At 41.2% G+C, this 25,177-nt stretch overlaps 2 protein-coding genes across 6 annotated transcripts in view; one reads left to right on the top strand and one right to left on the bottom strand.

The window, feature by feature from the left end:
- Nucleotides 1-3,204, top strand: part of FIRRM (FIGNL1 interacting regulator of recombination and mitosis) — a 41,228-nt gene extending 38,024 nt beyond the window's left edge. Inside the window, exons 22-24 of the mRNA XM_047783967.1 lie at nt 557-637; nt 1,777-1,896; nt 2,849-3,204. Coding sequence (XP_047639923.1) covers nt 557-637; nt 1,777-1,896; nt 2,849-3,058 — 411 coding nt within the window. The 3' untranslated portion in view covers nt 3,059-3,204. The remainder of the gene's footprint in view (nt 1-556; nt 638-1,776; nt 1,897-2,848) is intronic.
- The window catches only part of SCYL3 (SCY1 like pseudokinase 3), a 42,271-nt gene continuing 20,298 nt past the window's right edge, over nt 3,205-25,177 (bottom strand). For all 5 annotated transcript variants that reach the window (XM_047783972.1, XM_047783974.1, XM_047783970.1 and 2 more), the window contains 10 exons: nt 23,319-23,375; nt 21,996-22,098; nt 20,210-20,321; nt 18,197-18,274; nt 16,534-16,673; nt 15,612-15,796; nt 9,205-9,376; nt 6,094-6,255; nt 4,356-5,053; nt 3,205-3,898 (listed from right to left, as the gene is read on the bottom strand). In XM_047783972.1, the coding sequence (XP_047639928.1) occupies nt 3,839-3,898; nt 4,356-5,053; nt 6,094-6,255; nt 9,205-9,376; nt 15,612-15,796; nt 16,534-16,673; nt 18,197-18,274; nt 20,210-20,321; nt 21,996-22,098; nt 23,319-23,375 (1,767 nt within the window). In that variant the 3' untranslated portion in view covers nt 3,205-3,838. The remainder of the gene's footprint in view (nt 3,899-4,355; nt 5,054-6,093; nt 6,256-9,204; nt 9,377-15,611; nt 15,797-16,533; nt 16,674-18,196; nt 18,275-20,209; nt 20,322-21,995; nt 22,099-23,318; nt 23,376-25,177) is intronic.

Below are 25,177 nucleotides of genomic sequence, written 5' to 3'. Positions count from 1 at the left end.
GATATTCCAAAACATTCCAGAAACATCTTGAGCTGCTTAGTCATAAATTTTCTGCCAGAGGAGATAGTAACTAGTCATAAATTGTACAGGATGTAAAAATGAGGCCCAGAGAAGCAAAGTGATTCTCCTAAGCTCCTATGAGTAGAGTAACAACCAGAACAAGCATTCAAACCTGGTGCGCCAACTCATACTCCTGGCGTTGAATGATAATACATTTCATCTCCAACTACCATAGGGGTTAGGTTGATGAGCACAGACCTCTTAGTTCAGTTCTGTAGAGGTGACCATGCCCTGGGTTGCTCTTTTACTCTTACCCACTGTTGTGCGGTCAATGCCTGTGCTCAGAAGGGGCCCGGAGACGTTGGGAGGACTGGGCAGAAGTCAGTAAAGCTCACAGATCTCTACTTGTGCAGGATGTCTCGTGTTAGCCTCAGGCACCCTGAAACAGCTATGAGCTTATTATCTCTTGAGTGTCAAGGTAGTTCTTAAAACTCATGTCCTTGTCTTTGCAAGGTGTTGAACTATATTGACATTGGTTTTATCAATCTTTTGATAGGAAACAAATCATGAAGAGATTGTTCCACAGTGTCTCACTTCTGAAGAAACAAAGAAAAAAGTTGTCTCTTTTCTGGAGAAGGTATTTTATTTATATGGAATCAAAACAGTAGCGGCACATGTTTGTTTTTTATCATGTTCCTTTTTTTGGAATTATAACCAAGTTGACTGTGTTAGCTTAAATTTTTCAATGCTTAGTGTAGTGATGACACACTGTTATTGAGCAATTGGGACCACAAGTCAGAAGTAAAACACTTGGAGGCACCCTGCCCGCAGTTTGGGATACTGTAGCTTTGGTCATTCAGGCAGTATGATGGCTGACAAGGGTCCCTCACCTGGTAATCATACTTAGAATTCACACGGAGAACCATAGGTCTGAGAGGATCATGTTCACCATGCTGATGTAGGCATGGCTTTTCTGCATTGACTTAACTTTTCCAAATAGTGACCAAACCATCGAATCGTAACAGCTCCCATATTTGTGCGTGCTTTGAAACTTGCATGGGGATAGTGTTAGGATCTAAGTTAAAGGCTACCTGAAACATTAATAGAGCAGTTAAACCACAAATTTAGAACACTAGGAGAAAGTGAATTATGCTTAAGTACTTTATTGAACTAGGCTACATATCTTTTATCTATATAAATGTATGTATTACCTACAAGCTGTATGTATTTGTGTGTGCATGTTGCTTTTACCAGTTTCTCACTGTATTCAATAAAAGCTAGCAGATTTATTTTTCTGGAAAGACAACACTACCACTTTTTTTTTTTGTCTTTTTGCCATTTCTTAGGCCGCTCCCTCAGCATATGGGAGGTTCCCAGGCTAGGGGTCGAATCGGAGCTGTAGCTGCCAGCCTACGCCAGAGCCACAGCAACGCGGGATACGAGCCGTGTCTGTGACCTACACCACAGCTCACGGCAATGCCAGATCCTTAACCCACTGAGCAAGGGCAAGGATCGAACCCGCAACCTCATGGTTCCTAGTCAGATTTGTTAGCCACTGCGCCACTACGGGAACTCCCATTACCACTTTTCTATAGGGAGGAAGCACACCGTAGAATAATTTTACCCAAATTACACTCATGATCCATTTACAGACGAGTCCAACTCACTCCCAAAATTTGCCTTGTTCACAGGCTAAGCCAGAAGTTTAACACTCAGCATTTTGGCCTTAGGGAGTAACATGTTGATGTTTACTTGACTTTTCATGTTGTCTGGCAGATGGGGTTTGTAAATGAAACTACAGCTGCCAGAGTGGAACGTATCAAACAGGAAAAAGGTATTTTTTGGAAGCCCTTTGCTAACGTTACTGTAGAAGAAGCAAAGAGGTCATCTTTACAGGTATGGACTGCTTTTTGTTGTGGGTCAGGTTTTAATAAGAAATTATAACTTTCAGTTATTTCTAGTAACCTTTGGGAAAGTTACATATTTATACCAGTGATGCTACAAATGCAGTGCTTTCTGAACCACAGGAGAAAACCAAACTTACCTTCCAGAATGTTTAGTGTGATCCTTTGCCTCATTCATCAAAGTACTGTAAGAATTTTTAGCATTGTCTAGAAATCACATCTTCCTATTAAAAGGCAGACATCTAACACCTAAGGAAAATCAAAATTGTTTTGAGCACTAATAGTATATTTAGAATGGTAATACTTAGTACTCTAATAAAAATAACTTGTTTTCAAGATACATAACATTTATGCTTTAAACCTACAGAGTTAAATTTCTAAGTAGTGTAAATAAGCCCTCAAGAATTTCTGCATTATGACCTTCGGTAGGAAGACTGATTATAAAAAATGTCTTGGCCCCAACCAACCCTTCCTCCCTCTCTTGGTTCAGTGATGTTAGAAATTTACCAATTTACCACACTGGCTCCAAAAGCATCATTTTAAACTTAGCATTAGAAAGAAAAGAGGAAGCCTTTATAAAATTCTTACTTGGGGCCTTTTTCTAAGAACAGATTATGTGTCTAAAGAATACAAACTGTTATTGGACAAGGCAGCACTTCTTAGTTTCCTTGGACCTTGAGCATTAACGGTAGTATCACCCTGCATCCCTGTGACAAACCAAAAATGCCTTCACCTCTCTCCAGATGATGGCGGGGGGAGGTTGCCCTCCTGCCCTTGTGAACCTGTGACTAATATAAAATTTCCATGTAAAACTTTAGTTTTAGAATTTGTCCTTATAAGTTTTACTCTAGTCCAAAGTTTTTTGGTTTTTTTGGGGTTTTTTTTTTTTTTTTTATCATTTTGGAATGGGTATCACAGCATTGCATGTTTTTTTCACTTACCAGCCTTATGCGAAAAGAGCCCGTCATGATGCGAAAAGAGCCCAGCATGAGTGTTCCTTGGAAGAAGAGTACAGGTCAGCACTGCAAGCAGCCACAGGGGCCTTGGAGGCAATTGAGTTATTACTCCAAAAGTCTCCTCCTCCAGACTGGCTTCTTGTGAAAATGGAGACACTCCAAGAAAGGATTGATAAGCTGAAATGTCATGTTTTCTAGGGTAAAAATTGAATGGACTGGACCATTTTCACTCAGTAGAGCTAGGTATGATTTTTTTGTTGTCCTACAGTATATTTTGTAAATCAAAGTGTTGATGTAATTATGTTTGTACATTTTCCAACACATAAAACTTTTATAAATTTGAATCTAGTGAAAATAGTTTTTATTGGACATTTAGAGAACAGGATTGTGGGGGGTATTTCTCATTAAGAACTTTGGTACAAGGTAATAACAGGTGGAACAGTCAGCAACTGCCCAGGTTCCCATGGGGCCACTCAGGTAGTACATCTGTAAACAAATAAATAAGCTGCCTAAGGAAACCTTAGCAATTTAAAATCATTTATATATTTTATAGCTAAAATTTTTTTCAGCAAGTTGTATTTTATAATAGAGCTTACTCTTCTGACAAAGAAATGGCACAAAATTAAGCTAATCAGCTTGAATTTCTGTATTTATTTTCTTTACTTCCGGAATTGTTCTGTAAAAAAGCGGTAAGTTCATCCTTTCCACAGCCACTTGCTCGTCACAGAAACTGGCCTCAGTCAGACGCACAGGCTCTTCCTCTGAGAAGGGCTGTAACCTCTTCGCCACCTAGGGCTCCGGGCCAGCACGCCAGGTCTCACCCTTCTGTTGGCACAGACTGGAAAAAAGAGCTCCTGGTATGAGAAAAACAGGATGCTTTTGGGTTTTCTTGTCTGTAGAGCCTGCTGTTGAGGTATTCGATTTTTTTTTTTTTTTTTTAAGGAATCCTTTTTCCTAAAGCATAACTCACACTGGTTGTCACCAGTTATTGTCTTCCCAGTTCAGATCCCCTTCTTCTCCCCAGCCTGCAGACTCCTCCTGCAACAAGAAAAAGCAAACCAAGGACAACCTGTTGAAACAAATCGTGTTCAGATTTGAAAGCTCAGCCATCTGAAAGAGGTCCAGCATGTCTTTTGATGCCAGAATAACATTTCCTTTGCTGAGGAAAATAATTTACTATAACAGGAAGCTGAAAAATAGCATTACTTTGGTTACAGTATTACAAAACCACAACATTGGAAGGTAACTTTCCAGGGACCACATAATCTAATAAAACTAGTCTGATGATACCATATTTTGGTTTTAATCCCTTTTTCGAATAATATTATTGCAGTAAGTGGCCCATTTTTTTTTTTTTTTCTGGAGAGGGAGAGATGCCATTTATAGGAAGTAGGTATCATTTTCTCCTTAATCATGTTAATCAATTGTGTACATAGTCTTTCTCTCACTAGGAAAACAGCATATTTAACTAGTAGCACAATTTAATAATCCTCACCTCACTAATTTCTGCTGCAGCAAATTTTGAGGAAAAGTGCATCACTGATGAGACATTATCCTTGTTGGGAACCACTGTTTCTGTCCTTATTTCAGGTAAAATAAGAATAGCAGCTGAAGGTTTAATTTCTGGGATCATATCAGCAAACCAGTCCAACTCAGGATCTTTTACTGGCTTTTTTTTCACCTGAATGGTAAACTCCTCTCCTAAACCAAGTTGTGATGGAACCTTAAGCTGCCTTTCTTGTGACCACACTTTTGTTGTCTTGGTTTGGTCTGCATCATCCCTGCTTTGTGCAAGACTGGTCTTTGGGGGCAGGCTTGATTTTGAAGGCTTGGCTTCTTGAGTCAGTGGAAGCAAAGCAGGAATGGTCTTTTGTTCCCCTGAGGTTACAGGTCTTGCAGCCATGATTCCACCTTCTAGGTTTATTTCAGTATCTAAGCTGCTGGGCTTAAAGTCATCCCACCTCTCCTCCTCTGCATTCAGGTTGGTGAGTGGGGCCCTGGCAGCAGCGTAGGGTTCCGCGGGACAAATCTCTATGCTGACAGTTTTGTTCTCGGTCTCCTCAGGCTCACTCCAGTCAGGCCACTCCTCAGACTTTTTAGAACTTGATGGGAACTTGTCACTGTCCCCCAAGGTAATTTTCACATCTGAGATTCCATTGATGGGAAATTTCATAGGCTGAGAAAATTGATCACCTGTGGGGGACATGTGTAAGAATTACTCTCATAAAATGCTGGTTAAGAGCAAGCAAAAATATATTTAGGAGAAAGAAAAATGTATAGGAGTTCCCATTGTTGCTCAGTGGTTAGTGAACCCAACTAGCATCCATGAGGATGCAGGTTCAATCCCTGGCCTCACTCAGTGGGTTAAGGATCCAGCATTGCCATGAGCTGTGGTATAAGTCACAGACGTGGCTCAGATCCAGTGCTGCTGTGGCATTGTAAGCCAGCAGCTTCAGCTCCAATTGGACCCCTAGCCTGGGAACCTCCATATGCTGTGGGCGCAGCCCTTTCTAAAAAGACATCAACAAAGGAATGTATAGATCCGGTTCCTTAGAAATATCCAGGTACACTAAACTACAAGGTATCTCAGCAGAATATAAACCCACAAAGCTGTAAGTTAGATAAATATTTAAACTATAATCTGATGGAAGCACCAAGCAACAACCAGTTGGAGCAGCTAAAGCTTTACTAAACATTCAAACATACTATAAACAAATATAGGCATATTCTAAGCCAGGCAGTGTTACCCTCAGGATGTTAATTATGTATACCCTGAAAAAGTGTTACATGCTCAAATAAGTTTGCCTAACCCAACATATCCTCATTTTAAACAGATTTTCTTAAGTTTAATCAAGTCACTGAAGCCTTGTGCACCGTGGTCTGACTCTGTACTAAATTGCCCAGATTTATTTAACCACAGAACTCTTCTTTCATTACACACCTATTAACATCTTCCAGAACTATCATTTTTTGATACAATTTGGAAAGTCCTCAAGTAAAGTAGCTGGTGCAAAAAAGAATTCAAGCAATGTCTTCACCAGTTATGAAGAAGAGACAGGTATATAACCTACAGTCCAGGGAAAAAAGATGGACCAAGCTGATTATATCATTATAAATGAGAGAAATAAGTCTCAATATTCCCAAAGTGCTCTTAAGTTTCCAGAATTTAACCTTACTACTCAGGAAACATTCACCCAAGCAGTGGAACAGCTATGTAAATTTAATAAATCTACCTGTCTGTAAAAGAGTACTGTAGTAATCTCGCTGTGTGTGCTTCTTGCTGTTGATGGGCATGTTGCCGGAAGAGAGACATTTAGGAAATATGCCAGAGGAGGGCTTCTTCAAGACTGGCGCAATCTGACTGTGCTGGCTGCAGGTGACATGCATGGGAGAATCTGAAGATAAAGAAAAACTCCAAAAAATGAAAGTGATAGTAAATTGCTTCTTTGTCACGTTAGGTGAGCAACAGTTAACGGAAAGCGGTACATTTAACACAAAAGAGAAGCTGCAGGGAGAGGGCATCTCCAATATTGAAAGGAGCATACCTACTACAGAAGGGATTGCCTGTCCTACAGGCTGAGTGTCCACATGGTGGTGATGGAATAGAAGGGATTCAAGCACTGGCTGAGCAGTTGCAGTAGACAGAGAAAACCTCTAGGACACCTAGTTATAAAGGTTAACAGTCTAAAAGCATCTTGGTGATTTAAAACCATAATTGATTCTACTTACTTTCAAGAATAAAAAGTATAAGCACACCAGTATGAATGTACTTAATGCCACAGAACTCTACACTTAAAAATGGTTAAAATGGGTAAACTGTAGGTTATGGACATTTAACTCCCTACTGGGAAAAGAAACATGTTTTTAAGAAAATGCTGTCTTTAAAAGTTTATCTCAAAGTTCATACTCAAGAGTGGGTATTGGTCAAAAGGTTTCTAACCCAAATTGTAGCTAAATACTTCCTCTGCCTTAGAAAGTAAGGGTGAAGGGGATAGCCTGGGTTAAGTCATCAGAAGCCACATTTCCCCTCCCCACCCAAGTCTGAACTCTGCAAGCCCTCGACCCTCTTGCTTATTTCTGCCACTGTCCTCCCTGCTAAAGTCCTAATATTTCTTATAAAATGTCCCCTTTTCTTTCCTTTTTTTTTTGTGTGTGTCTTTTTTGTGCTATTTCTTGGGCCGCTCCCGAGGCATATGGAGGTTGCCGGGCTAGGGGTCCAATCGGAGCTGTAGCCACTGGCCTATGCCAGAGCCGCGTCTGCAACCTACACCGCAGCTCACAGCAATGCCAGATCCTTAACCCACTGAGCAAGGGCAGGGACTGAACCCGCAACCTCATGGTTCCTAGTCGGATTCGTTAACCACTGCACCACGACGGGAACTCCGAAATGTCCTCTTTTCTAAATTGTCTTCCCTAACTCTTGTTCATGCAGACTTATTTCCCTTAGGTACACTTTTCACAAAGTTCGATGTCAGCCCTTATTCTTAAGTCTGACCATGCAAGTAAACTGCAAAAGAACAAACGGGAAGAAAAGGTCTCAGAGTACCTCCTTCATACATGGCCCTCCCCCAGCAGTGCTCTATGTCCTTCCAAAGAAGGACCTCTCTCTACTGTAAACCTGGAATGTGGGCAGCCACGAGAGCTCCCAGCTGTCTTGGATGAAGAGCCTGATGTGCCAACTCAGTGGGATTCAAAGGCTTGCAAAGTTTTCAGGAAAATCAATTTTAATAAAAAGTCATCTGTTATTGCTCTTTGGTGCCATTTCAGTTTCTGTTCATTATATAGAGCAATCCAGATGAGTATATACAATGTCTAGAACTAGAAAACTCCATCTACTAAGTAAAACAGATGTTGGGAGTGGGGACTTTTGGTAATTCAACATGTAAAGCTGTCTGGAGTTCCCTTGGTGGCGCAGTGGTTAACGAATCCGACTAGGAACCATGCGGTTGTGGGTTCGATACCTGGCCTCACTCAGTGGATTAAGGATCCCGCATTGCTGTGGCTGTGGTGTAGGCCGGCAGCTACAGCTCCAAAAGACCCCTAGCCTGGGAACCTCCACATGCCACAGGTGCAGCCCTGAAAAGACAAAAAAAAAAAGGCTTTTAGGCTGCCTAAAAGCCTTATCTTGAAACTATACCTGCCCTTTTCTGCCAGAAATTCCTCTGGTATGAAATATAAATTTCTCACCTGCAGTTTGATCTGCTAAAAAAAAGCTGGAAACACAGACCTTACTCAGTTTGGTATATGGACATTTCAAGGCTGATGAGGCGAGAGCTTCTACATCACCCTCTTCAAGCCCCTTGGAGCCACAACGACACTGATTCGTTAGCATCAAGGAAAAGCTGAACTCTCTTCAGAACTTGAGGAAGTCAGTGTTTGCTTTAAAAATTATCTTGTCATCAAAATTAGAGCACAGTCTATCTGATAGTTCTTTTCTACTAATAACTGTTGCCATGCTCTCCAGTATCACTGAGAACTGAATTAGAGAGCTTCATAACAAGGCCAGCATCCCTCAGGATACTCAAGGGAGCAAAGAGGCCATGACAGTATTGATGCCAAATTCTTATTCCTGACTCTTACAGTCTATAAAGACCAGAAATCATTGCTACTTCCCATGTAACATTCAATGGTAACATACCAGATATAAGGATTTTTTTTTCTTGATTTTTAAAGTACCTAAAAAAAATCAAAAGCTTTCACTTAATGGGCCATCAAAATCAAAAGAACTTAAACATCTAGTATTGGTAAGAGTAGCTACAGCATTTTTGGAAACTGACAGTATCTATTACAATTTGATAAATAATTGAGTAGTAATATTAAATAATAATTAAAATTAAATTGTAATATTAATTTAGGGTATTTAATTTAATAAATAAATTTAATGGATAATTTAATTCTCTGACCCAGTAAGAAATCCAGAGATGCATGTAATAGCCACCAAGAGGGAAGTCACTGAAATAATTATATTCAATGAAATATTAGACAGCTGGCAACAACAACAAACACCAAAAAAATCCCTAATATGAGGCAATTACTTACTGACCTGGAAATACGCCCATGACAAGTTACTATACAAAAAAAAGTTGTAGACCTGTGCACGGGTGTGGGTGTGTAAATACACACCTGAGTATCTCTGTGGACTTAAAGGGATGAAAGAGTTCTTGCTAAACCATAAGGTTGGTTACTTTAGATGTCCCAGGAGTTGGGAGAAAGAAATTACTCAATTTTTTCTCTGTATCATTTGACTATAATCCATGTGCATTACTTTTATAAAAATCTATTAATTAAAATTAAAATCTAATAAATTAAAACACTACCACACTAGGCCTTTTAATCATTCTTACCTTCTGGGGAAAGGTCCATAGTTTTAGTAAAACTTGGGGCAGTGCGTTTGAAGATCTTGCTTCTTTCTCCTCCAACAACCACCTCTGGTCCAAGTAAAGAGACCAGCACTGCTAAACTGTGAAGAGTAATTACCACAATGGAATCGCTGGTATCACGCAGGCCCAGTAATACCTAGGAGTGAATTGGGTAATGAGTGTAAACAACCATACTGTCTCTCTCTTCCCCTGTACATAAGCAGCTGGGCTGCAATCAGACTGTGCCTTCTTAGAACTTCATTTCTTAGATAATGTGTTCTAGGTCAGTAGCTCTCAACTTATCTGTGCTCAAGGACCAATATTTCCCCTCCCAATCCATCACAGCCTGATTCTTTAAAAAAAAAAAAGAATACAATAAAAAATGAAATTAAACAGACAACAGTGGAAATAACATAGGATTACTCTGTTAAATTGCTATAGAAGATTTTAGATCTGTCCATGATGGCTGCTGGCTCCTGCCTGGACCAAAGGGCACAGAGTCCTCCCAAGAGCTCAGCCCAGTATTCCCAGGTGGTCTTCATCCAAGTACTAACCAGGCCCAACCCTACATAGTGTCTGAGATCAGATGAGATGGATGCATTCAGGGTGGTATAGCTGTAGACGATTCTCTAACCAAATTCTTGGAGAATCTGAATACTCCAACCAAAGGACTCATCTATATGCTATATGATGCCACAAGAGACTCACTTCAGGTGTAAGAACATCCACAGACTGAAAGTGAGTGAAGAAATGCAAAAAGATGTACTACACACATGAAAACCAAAAGAAGGCTGGGACAGCTATACTTACATCAGATAAAATAGATTTGAAAACAAAGATTGTACTAAGAGTCAAAGAAGGGCATTATATAATGATAAAGGGGTCAATACAACATGTTTATAAATATGCACCACACACAGGAGCACCTAAATATATAAAGCAAACATTAACAGACCCTAAAGGGGAAATAATACTGTAAAAGTAAGGGACTTCAAGACCTCATTTACTTCAATGTAACAAAAACAATCCTATGTATAATTGCATCAAAGAATAAAATACCTAGGCTAGGTAAATTTAGGCTACCTAAATTTAATCAAGGAAGTGAAAAACTTGTACATTTGAAACTATAAGACACTGATGAAAGAAAGTGAAGACAACACAAATAAATGGAAAGATACTCCAATGCTCATGAATTTGAAGAATTAATACTGTTAAAAAACTGTCCATACTACCCCAAGTAATGTACAGACCTAAGGCAATCCCTATCAAAATTCCAATGGCATTTTTCACAGAAACAGAACAAATTTGAACAAATCCTAAAATTTGTATGAAACCACAAAAGACCTTGAATAACCAAAGCAATCTTGAGAAAGAACAAAACTAGAAGCATCACATTCCCTGACTTCAAGATGTATGACAAGCTACAATAATCAAAACAGTATAGTACTGGCATAAAACAGACACATAGGTCAATGGAACAAAAGAGAGAGCCCAGGAATAAACCTATGCATATATGGTCAATTAATTCATGATGAAGGAGTCAAGAATATACAACAGAGAAAGGATTGTCTATCCAATAAATGGTGTTAGGAAAACTGGACCACTATCTTACACCATACACAAGAATTCACTCAAAATGGATTGAAGACTTAAATGCAAGACTAGAAATCATAAAACACAGAAAAAAAATGAGCAGTAAGCTTCTTGACACTGGACTTGTTGATAAGTTTTTGGATCTGATACCAAAGCAAAGGTTACAAAAGCAAAAAACAAGTGGGACTACATCAAACTTTTTCTGCACAGCAAAGGAAATCATCAACAAAATAAAATGGCAACCTACTGAATGGGAGAAAATATCTGCAAATTGTATATGTGATAAGGGGTTAATATCCAAAATATATAAAAGAACTCATACAACTCAACAAAAATAAGTAATTTGATTTTTTTAAAAAATGGGTGGAGGATATGAACAGACATTTTTCCAAATTGACTTAAAGATGGCCACCAGCTATATGAAAAGGTGTTTGATATTACTAAACATCAGGGAAATGAAAATCAAAACTACAGTGAGCTATCACCTCACACCTGCCAGAATGGCTATTATCAAAAGGACAAGAAATAACTGTCGGCGAGGATATAGAAGAAAGGGAACCATGTGCACTGTTGGTGGTAATTAATATTGCTGAAGCCACTATGGAAAATAGTATGGCGTTTCTTCAAAAACTTACAAATAGAACTACCATACACCATCAGCAATTCTACTTCTGGATATTTATCTGAAGAAAAAAAAATCACTAACTCAAAATGCTATCTGCACCCCCATGTTCACTGCACCATTATTTACAATAGCCATAAATGATATGGAAACAAGCTGTCTATTGATGGATGGATGGCTAAAAAAATGTAGTATATACACAGGGAAATTATTTAGCAAAAAAATAAAATCTTGCCATTTGCAACAACATGGAAGGACCTCGAGGACAATACGCTATGCTAAATGAGGTAAGTTAGAGTAAGACAAATGCTATGTGATCTCTCGTATGTGTGCTTGGTGGGGGAGGAGGTGGGGAGGACAAACAAAAAACAAGCTCATAGATACAGAGAACAGATTCGTGGTTGCCAGAGGTGGAAGTGAGGAGGTAGGCAGGGAATGAAAAGGGTCAAAAGGTTCATACGTCCTGTTATAAATAAGTCATGGAGCTATAATGTACAGCAAGCACATTGACTTAGTAATACCATGTTGCACATTTCCAAGTTGCTAAGAGAATAATTCTTTAAAGTTCCGGTCACAAGAAAAAATTTTGTAACTCTGTGGTGACACATGGTAACTAGGCTTACTGTGATGATCATTTGCATATACACAAATATCAAATTATTCTGTTGTTCACCTGAAACTAATATAATGTTATATATGTCAATTATGTACCTCAAATTTTTTTTTTTTTGGTCTTTTTAGGGCCGCACCCATGGCATATGGAGGTTCTCAGACTAGGGGTCCAATTGGAGCTGTAGCTGCTGGCCTACATCACAGCCACAGCTACGTGGGATCTAAGCAATGTCTGCGACCTACACCACAGCTCATGGCAACGCCAGACCCTTAATCCACTGAGTGAGGCCAGGGATCAAACCCACATCCTCATGGATGCTAGTTGGGTTCGTTAACTGCTGAGCCACGACAGGAACTCCTGTACCTCAATTTTTTTAAAAAGGTTTTAAGTGTTAATTTTCCATATCTGTACTCACATCATTACAGAACCATAACAAACAATTCCTGGACTGGCAAGTTCTGCATGGCACACTTAGAAACTCGCATCTACATTACTAACAACTGTGTTCCGGAGTTCCCGTTGTGACCTAGCAGAAACGAATCTGACTGACTAGCACCCAGGAGGACCCAAGTTCGATCCCTGGCCTTGCTCAGTGGGTTAAGGATCTGGCGTTGCTGTGAGCTATGATGTAAGTCAAAGATATGTCTTGGATCCAGCGTGGATGTGGATGTGGCTTAGGCCGGCAGCTACAGCTCTGATTGGACCCCTAGCCTGGGAACCTCCATATGCCACGGGTGCAGCCCTCAAAAGACAAAAAAAAAAAAAAAACAGAAACAAAAAACTATGTTCCCAGTCATACGCTAGAAACCTCTTCTCAACTTTATACACCCATAAGAATAGGACCTTGAAAACTTTCTTTATATCTGATGCACAATGCCTGCCCCAAACTGAGCCAATTATGATCTCTTTCCCAGTAATAAAAACTGGAATTTAGAGAAAAACTGTGGTTTGCTTAAAATGACAAGAGTAAACTTGGAGGCTATGGGACAACCATGTTTGGCCACAATTACAGCAAACAATGAAAACTGGTTTCAAGAGTCAAAAGTGGAACAAATGCAAAGGGAAAGGATGGGAATGAAGACCTGATGGCTGAGCCCAGCCACACTTGATTCCACTTACGGCAGACTGACATCACGTGAAGTCTTTTTTTTTTTTTCCCTTTTTCAAGATGCACCTGTGGCATATGGAAGTTCCCAGGTTAAGGGTTAAATCAAAGCTACAGGAGTTCCCGTCGTGGCGCAGTGGTTAACGAATCTGACTAGGAACCATGAGGTTGCGGGTTCGGTCCCTGCCCTTGCTCAGTGGGTTAACGATCCAGCGTTGAGCTGTGGTGTAGGTTGCAGACGAGGCTCGGATCCCGCATTGCTGTGGCTCTGGCTTAGGCCGGTGGCTACAGCTCCGATTCAACCCCTAGCCTAGGAACCTCCATATGCCGCGGGAGCGGCCCAAGAAATAGCAACAACAACAACAAAAAAAAAGACAAAAAATAAAAAAATTAAAAAAAAATTAAAAATAAAAAAAAATCAATATGATTTAAGCAATTCATCATTTCACTTTTCCGGTCCAGTTTCCTCATTTATCTAAGATGAGTTTCCAACAGGATTCAATTATCAAGTCCAATGCTAACAAACCAAACTAAAATATGGTTAGAATTCTATTAATTGAATATGGCAATCATGAAATAAGAAACCACCAAGCCAAAAATCCAAAAGTCAGCCTCAAAACCCTCCCATCTAGCAAAAACTGGGTCCTACCCCTTCTACCCAGAACACGTTCCTCTCCCATAACTGCTGCCACCATGTATTCCCCAGTCTTTGTCACCTCTTAGCAGGACTGTTCTACTAACTTCATAGTTAATCCCCCCCGCCCCTTGCTGTGGTCCATCTTCACCTGCTACCAAAGTGAACATAAAATTAGCCAAGTTAGTCCCCTGCAGAGGAAGGAGCTCCACCAAGAACTTGCATTGCCTTTTATATCTACTTACTACTTGACCTCAGCTCAGTGCCAATTCTGAGACCCATCATATCACCTCTATTTCAGAGTCAGAGTGCTTTGTTCCTCTTCAGTTTCAGACTCAAACAACTACACACAGGGTAACAATTACTGCTGCAGATATAAACACAAAGTGCTGTGTTGTGGCAGCCAGGCTCTAAGGCCAGGCCCCCATGAACCACTCCCCCAATCTCCATGCCCATGTGTAAATCCATCCCACGTGAACCTGGCCTGATTTCTAAGCCTCACTTTAACCAAGAGAATGGGGTAGAAGTAACGTGAGTTCCCTACCTAGGCTTTAAGGCGGCTGCCTGGGCACTTCTGGAAGCCTACGGCAGGTGACCATGAAGGAAGTGCGCCCACCCTGCTAGAGAAGTCCTGTGGGGCTGTCACCCAAAGTCCCAGCTAAGCCCAGCCTTTCAGCCAACCCTACCCAAGTGCCAAGGAGCTGTTCTGGATGTTATGGTACCCCAGATGACTGCTGCCTCAGCTGACATCACGTGAAACAACAGAACCCCCAAGCTGAGCCCAGTCAATCCAAAGAATCATGAGAATCAATAAAATGGTTGTTTTAAGGCACTAAATTTTGGAGTAGGTTGCTACACAGAAAACAAACATCTATTTTTTCTCAACCACTAGCTCCTTGAAAGCAGAGAATGTGTTACACACCTCTATGACCCCAGTAACTAGGCATAAGAACTGGCATAAAACCAGGCCTTACAATTTTTAAATAAATTAATCTCATAGGAGAACAAAATTATTTGAAAAGTACCATCTGACTGACAAAATCTTTTCAAACTTCATACTGAGTTGATTAGGGTCTCCCCCAAAATCAGGTCCACCCAGATTCTGACCTTAAGATGAGGTCATATGGAGTTAGAGAGGACCTTAAATCCAGTGACTGGGTATCCTTATCAAAAGGCCATGTAACAACAGAAGCAAAAACTGAAGTGACACAGCTACAAACCAAGAAACACCAAGCCCTGCTGACCCCTTGATTTTGAACTTTCCACCTCCAGAACCAGGAAAGAACAATTTCTGTTGTTTTAAGCTACATGGTTTGGGGTAATTGTTATATCACAGGAAGCCAATACAAACCTGGAGCCCTGGAGTAGGCAGATCCTAAGAGGCTCCCTGGTGGCTGATCAACAGGCTGAAAATCACTGAGGGGAATCATCTTCTGTTCCTCTCTTACAATGTAAGTATTTACATTAATCTAATTATGGACACTTGTAGTTTATGTTCACAAAACATCCCATAAATGAGCCTCACTAGTTTTCCCCAAAGAATTAAACAGAATTAGACTTTTCTAGGTCATAAATAAAGATCAAACATGTTAGTTTAACCGATTTGCCTGTGCAACTAGACTGGAAATGCAATTTTAATTTCTACCCTGTGGATTCCAGGAGGGCTTTTAAGCCAAGATGCTGCCTCGGGCCCCCCAGGCTGTTATCAGAACACGCCAGGGCCCTCCTCATCCTTCCAGCTCCCTCACTCCCAGCACCCACTCCCGCATCCCCTGGATGGTTCTGTGGGCAAGCACCCGCCTGCCCGCTCACTGCCTGCCCCAACCTGCGGCAAGATGACTTTCTTCAGCTGCTCCTGAGTGAAATGCTCCACATAGGCCTCCAGGTGGGACAGCAGCACCATCCGCACGTGCTCCTCATGCACCTCGAACAACTGGAGCAGCACAGGGATCACCCGAGACTGGAACAGGGCTGGTGAGAGCAGGCAGGGGGTTTCTCCCCGAGCATTGTCTTCCCCCGATCAGAGGGAAAAACATATCGTCATTTCGGTAAAAGAAGCACAAAGCACAACACATGAACTGAGCCCAGAACTCCACACACAATCTAAGTACTCTTCTAAATTCTCATGTCCCAAACCAAAGGAAGTGCTCTTGTTGACCCCAAATTACTCAAGGCTTAATTATCTTAGCACACTCCACCTTGTAAGAAATACTCTATCATGCTTAGTGTACTATAAAGAAAGCTTGTATTTTAATATACTCCCGAGTCCACGGTTTTTTATACATTTATGTCCAATCAATGAAGAATTTCATATACTAGATACAACTGATATTGTTGGAATTTAATCTGCAAAAGCAGGAGCTGTTAAATGCTACCCCCCAAGTTGGTGCTATACTGTCCTCTTTTCCTAGTAGTTACAGTAGGTTATCAGAGACATGCATCAGGATCGTTTGGGAACCTCTGGGAGAAAAAAAAAAAAAGAAAAAAAAATACACACACACACACACACACACACACACACACACACACCCCTGTCCTCGCTCTGTACCAGAACCAATGGAAAAGGGACACAGGCAAATTTTTAAAAAGCCTACGAGGTGATTCGAGCAATACTTTACCAATAAAATATAAATACTTTACCAACAAAGCAATATAGATTACCAAGTAATACTCTCACTCTGCTCAAATATGGACCATTAACTTCCAAACTCCTTAAATGCCAATATTTTAAAAAAAAAAAAATTCACCTTTTTTGGGGCCAAGGAGATAAGGAAGAAAACTCTTAACAGCTACTGGCTCTGCAAACACCAACTGATTAAGCAGAAGAGGCACCAACCGTGAAGCAATTAATTCCTCTGACAAGCAGCTGACTCTGTCCAGCAGGAATCTGAGGGCAAAGAAGGAAAGCCTGGGAAACTGGCTGTGACACTCTTATCAACTTACTTGTACAGTTTAGACACATACAGCTTTACCCCACTTCCATCAAAGTGATGAATCAAACGCAGCCGGGGAAAGAGAACAGATCAGTCCCCGGGTATTTAAGAAAAATGCAGAAGGTATGAGGCAAAGCCAGCTAGTCCGCACACCCACAACCTCCAACCCAAGCTAGGAAATGCTTTCAACAAATTGTCCCTTATTAATAAGCAAAAGTGTCGTTTTTTTTCCCCCCTGATAAGCCAGAGGCTTTTCAGTCAGTAAAAGGTGTTTTCTCAAATTTAAAAGGTGTAAGATGTTTCATTATCTAAAGTTTCCACACCAAACAAAATACTGGCTTTTGTTACTTACTAAAAAAATAATAATAAAACCTATGTACAAGCACTTTGTTAAGAAACATACAGATCTTAGGTATTAATAGTAATACTATCCCACTATAAAATCACCCTGAACAGGGATTCTTGCCTCCTACTTTATCAGGAAACAGGCCACACCATACACTATCTCCTTCACGCCCCTCAGCCACTACCGACCGACAGGTCCACATCCAAGCTCATTTCCACCTTTCCACCCCAACCCCCTTTCCGGGCGCCAAAGATGTGAAGGTTTCCTCTTATTTAAGACCCCACCCCCACCCCCACCGAACTATTGCCTGGACATTCCCTTCTCTCACAGGGCCCTGCGCCGCCAGCCGCCCCCCACCACGGGCCTGTGGCTTCGACTCCTCCCTCCCTCCCCCACCAGCTCTGTTCCTTCAGCCTAGAAACATGCTCACATCTCTTCCATCCTTAAAGACGCCCTTCCTTGACTTGATTTCCTACTTTCACAATTCTATGTTCTCTCTTCTCTGAACTTTTCAAGAGGTTTTACCCAAGTTCACTTTCTCACCTTCCACCCACTTCTCAAGTCACTGCAGTTTGATTTGCTCTGCTGAAACCATTCGGAAACAAGGCAACCAGTGCTTTCCTGATTGCCAAGTGAGCAGGTGTCTGCTGATTCCTCCCATCTTTTTGAAATTCTCTACTCCTTTGGAAAACCAGCTTTCCTGGCTCTCTCTGAATCTCCTCTAACCTCTGTTTCTGTCTCATGCATCAGCCTCTCCATCCCTTACAAGGCTGGGTGCCCAGTTATATGTGGGTCACTCCATGCACAGGACATGCTGTGTGGCCTCTGCGTACTGGTTCACGTCGCCCCTCTGCCTAGATACCTTTCCTCTACCCATCCCTCCCGAGTCTTCTGTGTTCTCAGGTGCCCTCCTCAAGCTCTATCACTATGTAAGGATTCTCAGTCTCTATCTGTTTTCCTCACCAGAACTATCCACCCCAGGGCCTAGCAGAAAGCCTGACATACAGGAAATGTCACTAAACTTTGCTCAAGAAACCAGATGTCTGACTCATCCTCTCTAGGACACATGGAGTTTTCCATGGACTTAACCCACAGCTACTGAATTTTGAGGACTGAACTTTCTGAACTTACTTGAAAAATTCAGTTTTTTCCTCTTCACTCTTCAATGTTAAACTTTTCAAGAAATTCACAACTTCTAGAAAATCATTCCTAAATTCCCAAAAGAAAAAAAAATATGCAGAACAATAGATTAGAGATGGCATGTTAAATATTGAAGCCATAACCACATACCACACGATAATAATACTCAAAGAAACATTTCCCGACACCACTTGCAAGATTCTGTTTTAACTAAGAAGCTTATGAGACTGATACTATGGAACAAGCCCAAAGGGAATTTAATATTTTAAGAATATCAAAGAGATCTGTGAAGAGGATACACGTTTAAACACACACACACGTACATACACAAATGCTAACAAATGCTGTGGTTTTAATAATCATGATAATCATCCAAATTTTCTGTTGAAATAGGATGTGGTTACATGAAATATCCTGGGAGAGATGGTATTACCATTACAAAACAGTTGCTAATTCTCAAGTCTCCTTTGGTGAAGTAAAATCTGTTCAAGAGGGTTGGGAAAGAGCAATTTCTGGTACAAGTCACAGGAGTCTTCTCATTTCTCCTACTGTAAGTTGTTTGGTTATTTTTTTCAGCCAGGCAGGGAAGAGGGAGAGGAGTGCTCAGTTTCCTGCAGGGCCTCCAGAAGGTCCCGAGGCCAGTTCAGCTCCAAGGGAGGGCAGCCCAGGTCCCACTGTGCGGGGACGATGCCCTGGGAAGAGGCTTCAGCGCCCAGCCTGCACAGCTGACCTCCTGGGTCTCCATGCCTCACATCCACACCTGTTTCCCTTTGGCTCCTTAGCGGAGAAAAGGCACAGCTGCCTTAAGTGAAGTGCCCCCCCCAGCGAGAGCCGCTAGCCCAGCTCCTCCTACCTCTGGCTGGGCTCTCTCCTCATGTGTAACAATCTTATTTTCGGGAAGAGGGAGCTGGTGCATGTCTTTGGCTTCCCCCACCCCTCTCTATTTAACATACAATTCTTACCAAAGAACTCTTACTACACACAGTGGTGAAAGAATCTATTTACTGTAAAGGACTCTTCTTTGCAGAGATTCTATATGAAGGTAAATCAAGTATCACTATGAAGCACCCAAAAGGACATGGAAATACTTTGGTTAAAAGATTCATAACAGGAAAGGTTTGAACAGTTTCTCTGGAACATAAATGACAAATGATACCCATATAACCACAAGAAAACTACCCCCTCTGCCTTGTTTCATGATATACCCCGCCCCCCATGCTCTCTTACAGGTAATGTTCCCGCCTTTAGGGATATTAGCTTTCCTTCACTCTGGTTTTCCTCAGGCTTTCTGACTGCAAGCACATAAGGATTTTTAGTTTCACAACTGACATAAGATTGATTTTGGTAATAAAAGTCATGAATGTGGAATTAACCTGTGTGGAAGGTCTGCAGTCATGGAAATTAAAAAATGAAGGACACATAATTAAAACTAACCTTGAAGAGAGGCTCAAAAACATCTCTGAATCCAGCGACAGTATTAACAGCTACACTGTGCCCTCCCTCTAAATCGACTTCTTTGCTCTTCCATCACGTATTACTAAACAAAGAAAACAATCTTCTGCCTGAAGAAAAATAAGCTCATTTCCACCCCCCACCAACAAGTAAAAATTCAACAATAACAAATTCATTTAAATAATACAATGGCAGCACGAAGGAGAGGCGGTGTTTATTAAGTTTCTCAATGAACTTTCCAACTATAAACCAGCAGACACATCCTGGCTTCTTCACATTCTGAAGCACTAAGGAATCTAGCTATAATTTCTAGACCCAAGCCTCCAGGACAATTAAGGCTTTCAAAAACTTCCTATCTGTAAAAGGAACCTGAGAGGCAAGCCAATCTCTCCTTCTATTTTCCCATGCAGACACGATTCGACCTCTCCTAATTAAGGACAGTGACAACGAGAGGGAACGCATCATTTGGTCCTCCAAATCCCACCACTGGAGCATAACCCACAAGAGCAGGCAGCAGCAAGACGGCCAGCGGATCACACAGGGCGCCCTCACCTGAAGAAGTCATGGGACAGGAGGGTGCAGAGCGCTGGCCGACAGGTGGGAATGGGATTCAGCAAAGTTGAGTGCAAGGTCTGTTGAAAGCTGGAGAGAACATCCGCTGAAACTGAAATCCAGAGCGACAGTTAGTTTCCAATGCCTTCTCCCTCTTTCCAGGACCTCTATAGCTGGAGACTGACGAGAGCAAAAACCAACCTGTAAAAGCCCAAACAAACAAAGCCCTGGCTGATGCTAAACAGCTTCCTGCTTGCCTTAAGCCACACTCATTGGCAACGCATTCAACCTCCTGTTCAGATGCCTCCCCTTGGAGCCTCTCTCATTTCCTGTCAGTTTCACTCATCTCAGGCCTAGAGAAGGGTTAGTAAGGGGTAGCTTTGACGGCCTCTCCACCTAGAACACAGGAAATAATCTGGATGACTATATTTTCAATTCTTCCAAGGATGGTACATAATTGCCATCATTCTAAGACACTGTGATGAGGGGTGAGTTCCTTACCCACAGGGATGCCTGAGGGCTTAATTCTCAAGTGTTTAGGCTGGAACAGCTCAGAGCTGACAGGTGAATGAAGTTACAGCTTGTAACTTCAGAGCACTGCATGAGCCAGGCAGAGGAAACTGCCTTAGAACTGCAAAAAGCTTCTGCAATGTGAGATACAGACCAGTAAGGGGCTTAATGTGACATGGACCCCAGGACGCTTAATGGGTGGACAACTGAAGGCCTGGAGTGATTGAAGGAGAAGGAAGCAGGCTGCCAACCGAGCATGCCATCACAGAACCGAGAAGGGAACAATGTGTTCAGCTGCCCGGGCTTTCAGGGGCAACAAGAGAAAAAAGTAATGAGTAAATGAAATCACAAGGAAAAAATCCAAAGGACTTTGAAAGAATAAAGACAAAGAAATGTTAAGCTTGACTTAGAAATTAATTAAAAAATCTTTGGGAGTTCCCATCGTGGCTCAGTGGAAACAAATCTGACTGATATCCAGGAGCACACAGATTTGATTCCTGGACTCGCTGAGTGAGCTAAAGATCCAGCATTGCTGTGGCTGTGGTGTAGGTCAGCAGCTGTAGCTCCAATTCAACCCCCAGCCTGGGAACCTGCATATGCCGTAAGCACAGCACTAAAAAGTTACAATAAATAAATAAACAAATAAATCTCTGAATTTTTATTCTTCAGATCATTACATATAGATCAGTAACTGCATTCATTTACTTACTGGCTGGCTAGGTAAAGAACAGTCTTTAGACCATAAATACCAGTACTAATTAATAAAAATAATAACATGTAACACTGATAGCCATAGCTCAAAGAGCTTCTACTTAAAATTCTTTGAACTATGCAAAGAAACCCCAAGCTTCTCCCACTGCTATTAAGATCTGTCTGGGAGTTCCTGTCATGGCACAGTGGAAACGATTCTGACTAAGAACCAGTGAGATTGCGGGTTCGATCCCTGGCCTTGCTCAGTGGGTTAAGGATCCAGCATTGCTGTGAGCTGTTGTGTAGGTTGCAGATGCAACTCGGATCTGGTGTTGCTGTGGCTCTGGCAAAGGCCGGCAGCTACAGCTCTGATTAGAGCCATAGCCTGAGAACCTCCATGTGTCTCGGGTGTGGCCCTAAAAAGACAAAAGACAAAAAAAAAAAAGATCTGCCTGAAACAAGTTACTCAGAAAGCAACAGGTTCCTTACTATGATCAAAGACTGCAGTCCTCTGAATCCACAGGGAACAGGCCGTGGATGATCTTCCTACTTATTCTGTGGAAGCAGTAGTATAACTCCAACTCACCCTGTTCACTTAAGATTGTGAGCAAACTTTCCACCAATGTCCCAAAAGAATAGGCATCCCGGGCATGTCCATGTGACTCTGGAAGAGTTGTGAATTCTGGAGACTAAAAGCAGGAAAGACCATTAAAACTAAACGATCTGCCTTATAAACCATATGGAGCACTTTCTCCCATTTCTGCATTTATTATACTCAAAGCTAACTATAGGCTCTAAACTATTATTGAATAGAATTTATCAGAGATATTAATAATATCAAACAAGGCAAAAGAGAAAAAAAGGTCATACTATATGTCTGGGGCTTTCAAAAACATTTCTGACTGCAAACCAGAGTAAAAAAAATTATTATAACTATTGTTTGTTATCGGTATACACACATATATGTATAAATACACACATGATGGAAACAAAAGTTTCATAAAACAATATTCAGCCTTACTACCCAAGATGTCCGAGTACATTTTCTATTGCATTCCTTTTTTTATCCTCCTTTAAAATGTTGACCAGGACACTTAAATTGATTCAAAACCCACAAATCATCTGTTTGTAAAACACTAGCATAGACACACAGTTAAGACTTAAATAAGCTTGATTTATTTCGACTCTTGGTTCTATAGTTGAGTTTGTATTTCCTGTAAAACATATTAAATATGCCATTGGGGATCAATATCTACAGTGGTTATAAGAATAAACTAAGACATCTGCTTCTGAATTTACTGGTAAATATAATCTTTCTTTACCAGCATCATAGTATTAATAATCACTTGTTCTCACATCTTGGAATCCGAACTAACAGCCAGACAGGCAGATGACTGGCTTGGGTGAAACACAGGAAAGGGAGGAAAGGGCTGGGGTCTTGCTTCCTCAACTCTCAGGGCTTCCAGTAAAGTACAAAGACTTGTCACGAAATGGCTATGAAGCCACAACCCTGTTTACCCTGAGGTCCTCTTTAAGCAATATCACAAGTGTCTGTATGATCAAAAACGTAAGCTAAGTGTCAAGAAAAAGGCCCCTACTCTGATGATAGTATAAATCTCAGAATACTTCAAGGCCGGAGGAATTATGACGCATCTATTTTATTTATTATATTTATTTAGTTAGTTTTTAAAATTTTTTTGGCCATGCCCATGGCAAATGGAAGTTCCCAGGGCCAGGGATTGATCCCAAGCCACAGCAATGACACAGGATCCTTAACCTGCTGAGCCACAAGGTAACTCCAAGGCATTTATAACTTAACAAAGAAAGAGATGGGCAGGGGAAAGGTTTTTAAGCTTCATACTCAGTTACACAAAGAAGACTTCATTATATCTGAAGTGCACCATCTTACCATCTCTTCAGGAGGGATAGATGCTGGGTCTCTTACTGACTGAATACTCCTCAGAAACTAGACAGAGAAATAAATTAAGGAAAGTAATTTATGCATGTTTGGTGAATCAATCTCTTACATCAAGTTACAAAAGCCAAGAGCAATGGAAAGAGCTGCAATGAAACCTTCAAACCACTGCCACCTATTAAATGCACAAATTTAAAATCTTCATAAATAAAAAATATAGATACGGTATCTGGCATGGTATAAGACTTAGTGGAAAATAAACATCAGCTCCCTTTCCTTTCCCTTCAGCTGATTTAACAGATGCCCTCTGGTGGTCAGAGGCATCTCTGTATCTGATTTTCTTATAATTAGCACTACTTCTTTCTCATCCTGCATAGATATTAACAAATAAAATCTTCTCTAGCATAGAAAAAAATCTATCATTAATCTTCTCACTGAATAAAGTCAATCATGAGGCTTTCTGCCACATGAGATATACTAGGACCTTATAAACTACGGAGACAAAACCAATATCCACAGAACACGTACACTCATTCACTGATGCAAAGATTATTTTTCAAGAGTGTATACATCCCAAACACCATTTAGGGCACCAGGAATACAAAATGAATGCAATAAATTCCCACCGCCAGACAGGTGCCCACAACCCAGAACGCAGCCTAACAACTTTAATCACATGTGCTGAGTGCCATGGAAACCCAGAAGGAGGACTACTTTCATTGGATAGGGAGCACCTGGGGGAGGGCTTCACAAAGAGAAGGCTTAGCCAGATCTAGACTTCAGCTGGGTGTCAGTTTTGTCTTATGTCTTACAGAAAGCCCAGGAAGACAGGGATCCCAAAACCAGACAGGTACACAAAGGAAGAGGAGGATGAAGAGGAACCACACACAAGCAGACAGCTGGGCCGTATGGAAGGCGAGCAACCCACGTGTACCTCAGTAACTGAGTAGTTCACAGAGCTGAAGGTGAGCTGAGGAAGAGACTGCGAAGGGCCTTGTGCGCACGGAAAGAATCTGGGGTGTATCCCACAGAAGGAATTACATCCTGTTATACTAATTAGATGTAAGGTGACTTCTGAGAAGAATGTGATCCACAGGGGCAGAAACAACCAGAGGGATGTCTTCATGGTGGAAGGAGCATTTGAACCAAGCCAGAACCCCTGAAAGTGTACATGCACCAAGGCCCATGTGGAAGCCACGCACCAGGGGACAGGGGAAATGAGGCCAAATCAGCAAGGCAGTGAGCTGCTGTACCAGTAGGACATTATGATGGGAGTGGGTTTTCTTTTTAAAAAGATTAAGTCTAGTGGCAACATGCAAAATGGTGAAAATAAGAAGCAAAACAGAACAGAAATGTCACTCAATCCAGGAGGGAAATTTGTAGATCTTTATCAGACAAAATTATAAGAAATACCACAGACGGTGGCAACACAGCCCACTAGGGGGAGTTCAGATGCACAGCTCCTGATTCCAGCCCTAAGACATAATGTATTACTTTGGACAACTTGAATGATTGTTCAGTGACCAGGCACTGTTAATACATATTAATATGTGCCAGGCACTATTCCAGGTGGATATCTAAAGATAAATACACGAGACTATTGCCCTCAATAAGCTCAACCACTGGTAAGGAACACAGATGTATGATGGTTTAATTTCAACATCAAACATTCAATGGTAGAATTAAGTACAGGGCAATACAGGAACACAGAGGAGGGGTATTTAATTAAAAGTCGCTGCCAGCTACTTTACCTCTCAGTCTCAAACTCCTCAGCTATGAAATGAGAAGAATAAATGACCTAGGTCCTCTTTGGGGAATAAAATCCCACAATTCTATGAATATGAGTATTGACA

Source organism: Phacochoerus africanus, chromosome 6 (genome assembly GCF_016906955.1).
Source record: "Phacochoerus africanus isolate WHEZ1 chromosome 6, ROS_Pafr_v1, whole genome shotgun sequence".
NCBI lineage: Eukaryota > Metazoa > Chordata > Mammalia > Artiodactyla > Suidae > Phacochoerus > Phacochoerus africanus.
The sequence above is the reverse complement of the archived record's forward strand: the minus strand, read 5'-3'. Positions and strand labels throughout refer to the sequence as shown.